The following is a 12984-nucleotide window of genomic DNA, read 5'->3' as shown; positions in this document are numbered from 1 at the left end:
TGCCATATGGAGTGATGACCATTGTGCAAGCATTGGAGTAATATAGTGATTAAGATGGACATATTTTCTGCCCTCAGAGAGCACTCTGCGTGATATAAGACAAGGGAACAGATGGTAAGAACAGAGTAATAAGCTTAGAAGTGTGGGGTAAGAGGGAAGCATTTGGAAGAGAAGTCTAACCCAGGTTTGTGGAACAAGACACAGTTTCCAAAACGCAACACCTGATAAATGACAAGGAATTGGTCCAGGCTAACATCTCCCAAGGGAGTAGAGACAGGGAAGACAGGGGTAGAAGGTAATACCCGTGGCAAGCCTCAAAGTAGGGACAGCATCATATCAGGATCCCATTTATTAGCTAAAGTGGCGTCTCTTCTCAGATCATTTAGGAATCTTGAGGCCTCCAGTTCTAACATAGTAATTGTTGAAAATCTGTGTTTATTTCAGATTCTACATTTTTAACTGTTTTCACAAATCCTCAAGTACTGGGTGTTAGTTTCTTTGCATCCAGTCAGTCAGGAACCCAATGAGTTGGAGATACTCTCACATTTTGAAGAAAAAAAAATTAATTAAATATTGAAGCTGAAAAAGCTCAAAATTCTATTTTTCAATTTTGTGGCCACATTATATTGTTTTCATAGTTTTTGCAACTTCCTTTAATAAAATTAATTTTGTCCCCTATATAAACTAGTGAAAGGAAAAGCTGTTAAAGTTTCCAGAACCTCTTTGAGGACTTAATAAAAAATGCCTTAGCAACACTCAAAGGAGGGAGCATGATTTAATTAAGATGGAGCTAGGCTACTGCACCTTTTCACTTTACTGCACAAAGCTTATCTATACCTAGGGGATCAGCACCACACACACCTTTGGGATTGATTTGGATGTTTGCAAAAAGCAGGCTAATGTGATAATGAACCCGGTTGCTTAGCCAGACCAGGTGGTCAGGTGCTCTGAATGATTTGTGCTGTGATTGACAGGTTTTCCATCCAGTGGGTGGGAGGCATGAGGACCCTTTCCTGTTCTTCGCCCAGTTTTCTCTCTGTGATACATATCTGCTGTCTCCAGTGAACGATACGAACTCATGAATTATTCCAAGTATAACCACAATTACCCAGCTGCCTAACAGAGAAAGCTGCAGAAACGTTAGGCTGGAGTTCTCCTTCCCAGCTCCCCAACATCATGCCAAACATCCCTTCCCGTGAATATCACCCTCAGAGAAAGGGGGGGTGTATACATTTAATGAGGAAAAATAATGATGTCTGTGATGCAAGGTGTTCTAGTCAAGAAATAGTAAGGTGACAGGGGCTTAGAGTGGCAGGCTTGCCATTTGCCGTGTTCGTTATGGCTGCACATGTACACAGATTGAATGTGAATTTTCAGGTCCTGCCTATGATTTGACGTTCTGCGAGGTGAGGGACACCTCACTGGTCATGCTATGGAAAGCTCCCGTATATTCTGGCAGCAGCCCCATTTCTGGATATTTTGTGGATTACAAGGAAGAGGATTCAGGAGAATGGCTCACAGTAAATGAAGCGACAACTGCAAATCGTTATTTAAAGGTGATAGTGTTCATTTGTTCATTTTCTTTTGTTGAAAGTGTTTTAATCCCTGTAGCAAATAAGCTCAAAGACTTAAGGTGAACCTGCTCCCACGAATATTCTCTACTGGGTTATTACTGCGGGAGCAGTGCTGATGCCACTTACAGATGAAGAAACAATGTGAGGGGGTGCTTTTCACCTTGGTGTAGACTTGTATAGCAATTACAACGATTTTCCAGCAGATGGCAATACAGTGTCTTGAGGAAGTGGCTTCATTTTCTTATTCTCACAAAGTTGCCATTTTGGCTTGTTGGGAATTGTCTAGACATGTCTATTTTTCTGGCCATATTGCAGTGTAACAACTGTTAACAGTAGCGCTCTAAGACTTGTATGTTTATGGACTGCACTTGTGCTTTCCACAAGGATCATTAGTGTTATATTATGTCCTTTCACTTCATGCTACAAATTTCATTTTTTTTTTAAAGGAAAGACAGAGAGAAGGAAGGAAGGATAGAAGGAAGGAAGGAAGGAAGAAAGGGAAACATTTTTTAAACATTTTCTTGTTTTATTGTATTCTGTTTCTCCGTTTTTGTTACATGGGCTGGGGCCGGGAATCGAACCGAGGTCCTCCGGCATAGCAGGCAAGCACTTTGCCCGCTGAGCCACCGCGGCCCGCCCCAAATTTCATTTTTTAACTTTCTTAAGTTCATATGATTAAGCAATAGTTATTTATTTGCTCTACACACACATCTGTATATAAGTCTACATACATACATACACAGAGAATTCACGCTGTTATAACACATTAGGCAAAGTTGTAATTTGGAAATTGTTATATACTCTCTCTCTCTAAATATTTCTGTTTTATGCACATACAATTTACTAGCCCTTGGATAACTTGTGACAAGTGATTTTAGACCTAGTAGCCCATATACTCTGCTAATTTGCCTAGTTGATTTAGTCTATTGCTTTTGTCTTAGATTTTGTTGTGCCGTTTAGATAGAGGTGCAACACACATCCTTATTTAAAGAAAGGATTAGATTAATATTTAATCATTTGAGTTAGGTACATGGATACACATTGACAGAGGTATAAATAGGCAGCAACCTTTGGGGAAGCAATTTGACAACAGATCACAAGCCCCAATTGAGCCAATCAGCTTCTAAGAATCTATCTAAATAAATTAATTACAAATGTAGGTTATGTATACATTACAATATACAAAATCTGTATGTGTATAAGAAGAGATTGATTTAATTGTTATGTGGCCAAATAGTGGAATATTTTATACAATTAAAAAATCATTATTAAAATAATATTTGGTCATATAGAACATATGTTAAATACATTACCAATTGTATTATTACAAATTGTTCAATATGATTTCAATTCTACTTTAAAATATGCACAGAACAAAAGAATGAGCAAATATATCAATTGCTTAGCAAATTTGTGTATTTCTGGAAAATGAGATTATGAGTGCTTTTCTGTGGTTTTCTGTTAGTTTCTGTATCTTGCCAACTGAAAAAATAAGTTGTGATTGAAAAATGTTATATTCATTATTAAATGTGAAAATGAACAACATGGGCTTATCGAAATATAAGCACGTATCCTTTTCTCTCCCATTTTAAGATCAATGACCTACACCAAGGTAAAATCTATGTCTTCAGAGTCCGGGCAGTAAATGCCAGTGGGGTGGGAAAGCCCTCGGATACCTCTGAACCAGTACTTATAGAGGCCAAAGCAGGTAAGATTGTTCCTCTTAGCTATTAAAAAGAGCAAACTGTTTTGAACAGCAATAATTTGGAATAAGGGTATGAAAGTATGCTGATATGCACGGATGGAAGGCTGGATAAATGAAAATCTTGCCATATTTTAAAAAGGATTTGGATTTGCAAAGGAAATAAATTATATACTTTAAGATAGGCTATAATGTCCCTGCATTAGGAATAGAGCACAGTAGAACATCATGCATGCTTGGCAGAAATTTTTCTTTGGGGCAGTAAAAAATAATGTGCAGGAATGAAAGTGCTTTATTATTATTATTATTACTACTGAGCTTTCATCAGAAAATTACAAAGCCATTGAGAAGTTTCTTGGTTGCAAGTAATAGAAACCCACCTGAGGCTACCTTCAAAGGGCAAGTATTTATAAAGGCTAAGGATAAATGCACAGGGCACATGGGAAAGTGTGTGCCTGTGTCTCAGAAGGTGATGGACCCAGAGACTCTAAAACCACACTTTCTGCCTCTCCAGTGATCTCTTATTTCTCATTCTGCTCAGGTATTTGCTTATTCTACCGCCTGGTTTTCTATGCTTTTCCATATTCTTTAACACCCTATTTATGTGGCCACTGTTGCATTCATGGGCAGAGGCTGAGATGGTCTCATTCATTTCCTTATTTCTAAAAAATAGAATTTAACTGGTCTGTATTGGCACCTCCCCCCCACTTGGTCAAAAACTCACAAACAAGAAGCCCCTCCCAAAGCACAAACCAACAAAAACAAATGCGTGAAGGTGGAAGCTTGTGTGGATGAAATCAAGTAGAGAAAACAAGGCTGCATCAGGCCCGTTCTTATGGATGGGTGAGAGGGTTTAGATCTTATAGAGAAGGGGGATGGTTATGGCCTGGGATGGCAGACCCAAAATGTATTGAGAGTGGTATTGGAAACTGATGATTTGATATAAAATACACCTTCCACCTGTGCCATCCCCCTCCAAAAGAAAAAAAAAAAGAATTCAAAGAACACTATGTTCCTAAGATATTCAAATCGTATCCTTGCTATGCAGGCACCAAGGAAATCAGTGCCGGTGTCGATGAGGAAGGCAATATCTACCTAAGTTTTGACTGTCCAGAAGTGACAGATGCATCTCAGTTCACTTGGTGTAAATCCTATGAGGAAATTACAGATACTGGGAAATTTAATATCGAAACTGCAGGAGATCAGTAAGTCATACATTTATGTTGGTGATCGTAAACTTTTAGAAACTCTTACAAACACATAATTGTCACTATCTCTTCTTTCTTTTTAGTTCAAAACTGTATTTTAAGAATCCAGATAAAATGGATTTAGGGACCTACTCTGTGTCTGTAAGTGATACGGATGGAGTGTCCTCCAGCTTTGCTTTGGATGAAAAAGGTAACATGTTAATATGCCCACCTCTTTGGTTTTATAGTGCTCTTAAAGTTGACCCTGTTATAATTAAAAAGGCATTTTTGTGGGAGGCTGAGGTTGGGGGGGGGTATAATCAAGCGTATAAATCACCTTGGAAATCAAGCAAGCTCTAGAGTTTATATGTAATTCACTCAACAATTAATCACTGGTCCAGGACATATTCGCTTATATATTCCTAAACCTACTCTTGATTTTAGTAACATTTTAATTGTTTGACAAACAGGGAGTAGTATGAGGGCAAATCAGTCAATAAAATTAATAATAAACATACAGGTGAATAGTCACTTCCCTTCCAACACTGAGTACTCTGGATGATAAAATAAAAGATATTTTTGTGTGTGTGAATTAATTTTTAACTACCATAGTCAAAAATCTCTTGATCTTTTACAAATAGAAGCCAGCAGAGAGAAATGTGAAAAGTCTGTTTAGTATGACCCAGGAAAAAGCAATAATTTTTCTTAGGGAGGTTCACAGATTTGTGTTCACAAGCAAATGAGAATGGCCTATGAAGCTGATACTTTTTACTACCTGGGATTATATTTATTTGTGCCCACCCCTTATCTACTGTACCTCTAGGCCAAAGCCAGCCTTACAAGTTTTTAAAATGAAAAATCAGTGATGTGGAGTGAACTGTGTAGGACTTGGGCAGAATCCTCATATTGCTAGATTTCTTTGGGTTTTTAAGGCTTTCCATTCTTTGAGAGTGCTCTGTTAAAATGCACAATGCTCTTAAGTTTTATAAGTCAGTCCTCCAGTTATCAATTGGCGTCTTGGTTGACCTCATGCATTGGGTGTGATCCCAAGGAAACCTAACGCAGGATGGGTGCCTAGAGTGGTGGGGTTGGGGTAGAAGCATGAATCCATGGTGAAAGGAAGCTAGAGACAGCTGTCAGAGACAGCCTGGTGCAGCTCTGATGGCTTCACAAGTTTGCAGGTCTGGCTCAGATGCTAGTTAAATTTGGATGAGCGCATGCAAATTTAATAAGAGGCAGCAAGAGAACAAGGGAAGGGTCCCCTCAGTCTCTGTGCTCTAGAGTCTTTGGTTTTCTGCTCTCAGACAGGGACAGGAAGGCAGCTGGAATCTACCAGCATCCCTTTAAAGCTGCTTTTCTGACCTTAACTTAGTGGTCTTCAAACACCTTTGTATTCATGCAACATCCTTACAGAAATTTGAAAAGCTATGTTCTCTGCACCGTTTTTAAGTTGCCATACAATCTTTGCATCTTAATTCTAGATAGTTGTAAAAGGTGAATTTTCCAGCATATTTTATATTGTATGTAGACTCTAAAAATACTTTAAGACAAACTTGGGAACTGTAGATTTGGCTCATTTGACATATGGAAATGTCCTGACATATGGAAATGTCCACCATAAGACCTAGTTGGAATGTCAGTCCAGGTTGGAATGTCAGTCCAGGCTGTCAGACCAATCACCCAGATTGGGTTTAATCTGTCAGGAAATGTCTGACTTAATTTTTCAGCTCAAATAGACAGGTTCATCCCCATGACCACCACCTCATTTCTGATAGTCATCTAATTTTAAAAAGGAAGGAACGAAAGAAGACTAGAAAAATGGGGGAAAAAAAGAAAGAAAAGGAGGGAGAGGGAAGGAGAGAAAAGGAAAGAAGGAAATAAATGAAGAAATGGCTTAGAGCCTTCAATTTTTCATAACCTGCTCCTCACGAGACTCTCATGAGGAGCAGTGCAGTCTGACTTTTACATTAGCAGCAGTGCAACATAGTGAGGTCCTGAGTGGGTGAGAGGGATGTACATTTTCTTCAGTAAAATTGGAAGAGGCCATTTTAAAAGAAAAAGGAAAGGAAAATCAGCAGATCCCAGCACGGGCTCAGCTAGATCAGTTTTAGCAAAGAGTTCGTATGGAAATTGAGGACCTCGCAATGGATCTCCTTAAATCTCTCCCCTGAAAAGCCTTCCTACATTCTAGGAATGTACCTGTCCCCACACATGCCCCAAGACCACTGCCCTAACTTTTCCTAAACTGTTCCATTAACAAATAGGCTATTTAAATAGTAAGAATCTTAATTGGAGGCAGATACCAATTGATTGAAGAGAATATTCAAAGTTTAAAGTTGTTCTATATATCCTTTTCTTTAATAGTTTGCAATTGTTTTCACCAAATTAAATTTGTGGGATGTGAAGTCTCTGATGTTGTTTAGACTCTACTATTGTTTACAGATTTCTGAGTGTAGGCAAAAATAAACTATTTTTCTTCATTTTAGAGTTTGACCGCTTGATGACACTGAGCAACGAAATAAAAAATCCCAGTAAGTAAATCTATAACCCCGAATATGCAGTTGCAAATTGGGTAGGATCATGTTCATGAAGACCAACTTTGGGAAAAGGAAGTGCTCGTTGTATGCTCCCAGTTTACAGGCTGGCAACCTCATCATTTAAAACAAATTTGAGTTTACGGTGTAACTTGTGCAACTTTTCATTGTAGGGAGAGTGTTTTGAATTGTGGGTCTAGCAGAGATGTCCCTAATCCAAGAGAGCTGTCTATCAAATTAAACCTTCAATCACTGAATTAGATTAAACACAGAAAGAATATGTACATGTTCAGTCACTGAATGCATGAAGAAAGCTAGATTATGCATGAACACATGCAGAACTCAGTGTGAGGTGTTTTTTTTTATTAATTAAAAAAAATTAACTAACACAACATTTAGAAATCATTCCATTCTACATATGCAATCAGTAATTCTTAATATCATCACATAGATGTATGATCATCATTTCTTAGTACATATGCATCAATTTAGAAAAAGAAATAGCAAGACAACAGAAAAAGAAATAAAATGATAATATAGAGAAAAAATAAAAATAAAAATAAAAAATACAAAAATATATAAGAAAAAAAAGAACTATAGCTCAGATGCAGCTTCATTCAGTGTTTTAACATAATTACATTACAATTAGGTAGTATTGTGCTGTCCATTTTTGTTTTTTAGAAATCATACCATTCTACATACGCAATCAGTAATTCTTAACATCATCACATAGACGCATGATCATCGTTTCTTAGTACATTTGCATCGGTTTAGAAGAACTAGCCATATAACTGAAAAAGATATAGAATGTTAATATAGAGAAAAAAACTAAAAGTAATAATAGTAAGAACAAAACAAAACAAAACAAAACAAAACGAAAACCTATAGCTCGGATGCAGCTTCATTCAGTGTTTTAACATGATTACTTTACAATTAGGTATTATTGTGCTGTCCATTTTTGAGTTTTTGTATCTAGTCCTGTTGCACAGTCTGTATCCCATCAGCTCCAATTACCCATTATCTTACCCTGTTTCTAACTCCTGCTGAACTCTGTTACCAATGACATATTCCAAGTTTATTCTCGAGTGTCGATTCACATCATTGGGACCATACAGTATTTGTCTTTTAGTTTTTGGCTAGACTCACTCAGCATAATGTTCTCAGTGTGAGGTTTTTAAATGTAACAAGAGGCTAACTAGGGTTTTATTTTTTACTCAGTGTGAGGGTTTCACATTGTCCAAAAGTTTAATAACTGAGATTGATATTTTCCTAAAATATGCAGCTTCTTTCTCCAAAGGATTCATGCATTATTGACCTGTGATTTCTTTTCTTCCTGTAGCAATTCCTCTGAAATCAGAATTAGCTTATGAGATCTTTGATAAGGGCCAGGTTCGTTTCTGGCTCCAGGCTGAGCACTTATCACCAGATGCCAGCTTCAGATTTATTATTAATGATAGAGAAGTCTCTGATGGTGAGGTAAGTGCACGTGTGAGGAATCTTCACCTTTGGATAGAGCCACGTTTTACTTTGATAGGTTATTTACTTAAAGACAATATTCTGGGTTTGTTTACATCCCATTTTGAGCTACAAAAATTGGGGTGTAGAAGGTTGACAAGACGAATGAGACGGTTGATTCTTGCAATGTTCAGAGATTTGGTTTGGGTTAGATAAGAGAACAGGAGTCTTTAAATCCAAGCCTGTTTGAATTAAAAAATGACAAACCATATCTTAGAGACATTGAGTTTGGTTTTATGAAAAGGTTCGGGTTACGTGGGGAACATAACCTCTGTGAATACTTTTATGTGTCCTTGATAATTGTTTTTTTTTACATGGGCAGGCACCGGGAATCGAACCCGGGTCCTCTGGCATGGCAGGCGAGCACTCTGCCTGTGAGCCACCATGGCCCACCCCCTTGATAATTGTTTTGAAGGCATATATTTTTCCCTATTTTGAGCAATACCTTTCCCCCAGTGGATACCTTTCCCTTGAAGACATGGTCCTGGAAACAAATCTCTGCAACATCTCTAACCACCAGACTGCCATCTGGGTATGGCGGGTCAGCAGAGCAGTCAAATTGTTAAAAATATTATACTATGATACACTTTTGCCCCTGTTCTACTTTTATTTGTAGAAAAGGAATCTTATAGTTATTATATGCACTCCTTATTTGGCTTTATAATATTTGAGAAAACCTTATGTTCAGTTATATTCCCTTTTTTCTAGTTATAGTACCTCTGGGGACCCAGTTAAAGGACAGACTATTCAATGGGGTTTTCTTTATTGTTCATGATGGAGTTGAGATCTTTAAATTTCCACCATGTTTGCCTGCTCTGCCCTCTTTTCCTTTAACAACCAATTATAGTGTCACTGATATAGCTGCTTATCCCAAGTCCAAGCGGTCCATTCATTTATTCACACTATAAATACTTATTGAATGTGTGAGATGTATAAACCTCTTGTGTCTCAAGGGCAGACCCTTTATCATTTCTCTTAGCAGGATTCTTTCTTTCTAGTCCAGATATTTAGTAAAGCTTTGCTGAATTCATGAATGTCTATCAGGCAGAAATTTTGCATGGGCAAAGATAGTATGATTTTTCTTATCTGGTCAATTTTACCCATGGGAATAATGACACTTCTTTAATGCTCATGCAAATGGGCCAGTTGGCTAATAAATAGAAGGCATGTAGTTTCTCTCTGACTATAAAAAAAAATCAGTGGTATGAATATCGTCTGTGGGAGAGCACTGCATGAGCAAGGTAATTGGGAAGTTTTCTTTGGGCAGAGAACATGCTATGAAATGAAATGGAAGTTAGTGTAATTGCACTTTATTTGCAGAGTATCTTTTGATTAACATTTCCTACCTGCTATAGAGCTTGTTTTAAAAATGGATGCCATTGCTACATGGCTAATCTTCTAGAATATGGCTGTACTATTTCACTTCTTTAATTAGTAATCCACAGGTGACTTTTACATTTGAAGATTGATGCTATTTTGTGAAAGTCACATAAAAGCCTGTATTTATGGCACCCATAAAATCATTGAACTTCAACTTGCTGCATAATGGCAATAGCAAGAAGCCTAATTATTTTCTAAAACCTGCCCAAATACTGCCGTGCAGAGCTCAGAATATTGAAAAAGCTATTGTAGTGTTGAGAATCTGGATGGCGAGAGTCGTATCTTTTTCATTTCTTAAACTTGATTGTAGTAAGTTCCTATAGTCCACCACTTTCAGATGTTTGAAGCGAACATAAATGTAATACAAATCAGAGCAGTTCATTTTTTTAATCAACTTGAATTTTGCTCTCAATATTCAAAAGTAAATACTCAAAGCCATAAAGAAATTGAAGGAACAAGAATAGTATGTTTTCATTACAACCATCATATTCCTGTACCTCTCTATATTACCTCTAAGAACAAGTTTGATCCCCCAGGTCAGAGACAAATATCTCTATTGTGCTTCCAGTAATTGGTGTAATTTCTTGAAATTAACTCTTTTACAAAAAGCAATCTGAGGTCATGCTTTCCCATTCATTTCTGTATCTCTCTATCATGTTAGCTATACCAATTTCCTGTTCCAGTTTTCCATTTTAGAATTACTCTAAGCGATCTTATGAAAGTACATATTGCACCATTTACATATTTGAAATATTGTTGGCATTTCTAATTGTAAAAGTGAGTGTTCATGTTTATTGGAAATCAAACGTGAGATGAGGAGACTTTATTCACTTAAAACCTGAAAGTCATATTTGAAATCAAACTGAATCTGAAGCATCACAGTTACCCTTTGGACACTTGAATATGCATCTTCCTTTTCTGGTGGATGGCAGCATATATTCTGCAAATCTTTGGCTGTTTATCTGCCATAGCCAATAATCCAGTACGGACAGAGAAGCAAAGCAATAAATCTTGCCACCATGGTGTTTATCATAGAGTGGAAAAAATAAATCATAAAATGAGAGAGAAAATTATAGAAGTAAGGATATGTTGAAACTGTTCAATAAATTCTGTTGGGATTCAGAGAAAGCAGAGATTTGGAGGAGCTGAAGTAGTTGGGAGAGGTTTCAAGGAGGAGTAGTTTATTGAAATGGGCTATGAGAAGGTAGAATTTGGGGTTGGAATGAAGAGAACGAGGTATTCCATGCTGCCTGTGCATGCAGAGAGCTGGTAATATGATCCATGCAGGGGAGTGAAGAGGCTGGAAGGACTGGAGAGAAATATTCGTACTTGAGGGATTTCAGGAAATATGGTTGGATAAGTAGGAGTGCGACCAGAAGGCAGAGGTTTAAATGTCTTGGAGCAGAATTGGGAAATGATGCAGAAAGAAATAAAACTGAGAATTTAGAAATAATGCCAAGGGAGATAAACCCTGAGTAAGGTTGCTTTTATGCTGATATTGATATTTCATGTTCTCTCTTGATAAATTGGCATTTAGAATTTCAAAATATAAGTGTAGCTTCAAAGGGAAAGAAGGGCATTGTAATAATAGATATACATGATATATCAGAAAAGAAGTGCTGTTTTTCTGGTTAAAGTTATAAATTGTCTATTAGGGTTACCTATAGATAGAAATTATTTTTGATGTTCTTAATAGTATCTTTTAAGGTAAGAGTGATAAAAGATGCACAATTTCTAAAGGAATGATGGTGTTTCCTTGTGGTAATCCTGCTTTAATTGCTGCTCACTAAAAATTATTTTTATTCTGTTTACTTCCCTGCTCACCTTTCTCCAAGGGCCTCCTACTTTGATGTGTGAGATCAGTGTTCAGGTTTCGAAGTAGTTAAAATTCCAGCTAGACAGAAGGAATGCAGGCAGGAAATTTCAATAGCAGAAGTTATCATCCTATTGTTAATTCAGAACATGGAAAAGTCCTTTTATGATTTCCTGAGGAATTTACTTAGCAGAACCCCGAGTCCTGATGTCCTCTCTGTTATGTTATCCTTCCTCTGTATTATCACTGCATTTAAGATGACTCATTTATTTCGATGTGGTCATTGTAATATCTTCAAGTCCCCTGTTCAATTTCAGGTGCTATATTATCCAAGGGTGTTATAAAACTTAATCCATTAGCAACCATAAAACATATCAGTATTTCTTAGCTCATCACAAATTATGAGAGGGCAGAGTCTTGAAGGAAAGGTAGGCTTTGAATGGGCTGGGTGGCCTTCAGAAAGATGTCTAATATCAAATGCAGTCTAGACAGGAGAACTGCAGTGCCGTGGGCATATTCAACCATGGTGGTGGCTGTGGGCAGAATGGGGGCCATGGGTGTTGAAGGAAGGGAAGTGACAAAAGTAGAGAAAGGTCAAGAAGGGAAACACTTTGACAACCTCACAGTTTAACCTGAGGCTTGATCTGAAAAAGAAAAACACCTTTTCCAAGAAGGTGTCCCAGATTCTGTAGCTGGAAGGAAGTTCTGGTTCACTCACCAGCCTCTGCTGACTCTTCCCATAACTGTGCATTGCTGTAGTTCTTACATCACTTTCTGCCTCATGTTAGAATTACTTACGCACTTTTGTTTTTCCCCCATGAAGCTGTAAACTCCTGAGGTCAGTTCATCTTTGTGTTCTACATGGTCTCCCAGAATTAAACATAGAAGGAGCAACTCGATAATTCACACTAGATGAATGATGCCCAGTGCAGAATTTCTTACTGGAAAATAACAGTGGAAAGATGCAGGGAGTAAGAATGTCCTTGAAGAGAACTTTGCTGAACATGAATCAATAGTGTCAGGAGACTGAATGACATAGAACCCAAAATGAGCTAACCTTTCACAGGTTGCCTGTCTCATTGACAATTTGACCAACATTTATTTACTGTTTATTACCTCCCTGGCATTATGCAAGGAACTATATGAGGATGCAGAGATGAGTAAGATACAATCCTTGCTCTCAAGGACTTATCATCTGGCAAGGTAGACAAATGACAAGAAGATAGTTATATCCAAAGTGTGATGGCTCCAGAAAGGGGCGGGGGTGGGGGGGAGGCTA

The 12984-nt window shown here is 37.6% G+C and overlaps 1 protein-coding gene across 1 annotated transcript in view; it reads left to right on the top strand.

The window, feature by feature from the left end:
- The window catches only part of MYOM2 (myomesin 2), a 110017-nt gene that overhangs the window by 57818 nt on the left and 39215 nt on the right, over nucleotides 1–12984 (top strand). Inside the window, exons 20-25 of the mRNA XM_077152993.1 lie at nucleotides 1378–1556; nucleotides 3168–3282; nucleotides 4325–4481; nucleotides 4568–4674; nucleotides 6950–6994; nucleotides 8337–8473. Of these exons, the coding sequence (XP_077009108.1) occupies nucleotides 1378–1556; nucleotides 3168–3282; nucleotides 4325–4481; nucleotides 4568–4674; nucleotides 6950–6994; nucleotides 8337–8473 (740 nt within the window). The remainder of the gene's footprint in view (nucleotides 1–1377; nucleotides 1557–3167; nucleotides 3283–4324; nucleotides 4482–4567; nucleotides 4675–6949; nucleotides 6995–8336; nucleotides 8474–12984) is intronic.

Source organism: Tamandua tetradactyla, chromosome 3, assembly GCF_023851605.1.
Source record: "Tamandua tetradactyla isolate mTamTet1 chromosome 3, mTamTet1.pri, whole genome shotgun sequence".
NCBI lineage: Eukaryota > Metazoa > Chordata > Mammalia > Pilosa > Myrmecophagidae > Tamandua > Tamandua tetradactyla.
Note: the sequence above shows the minus strand (reverse complement) of the source record. Positions and strands in the feature narration are given on the sequence as shown.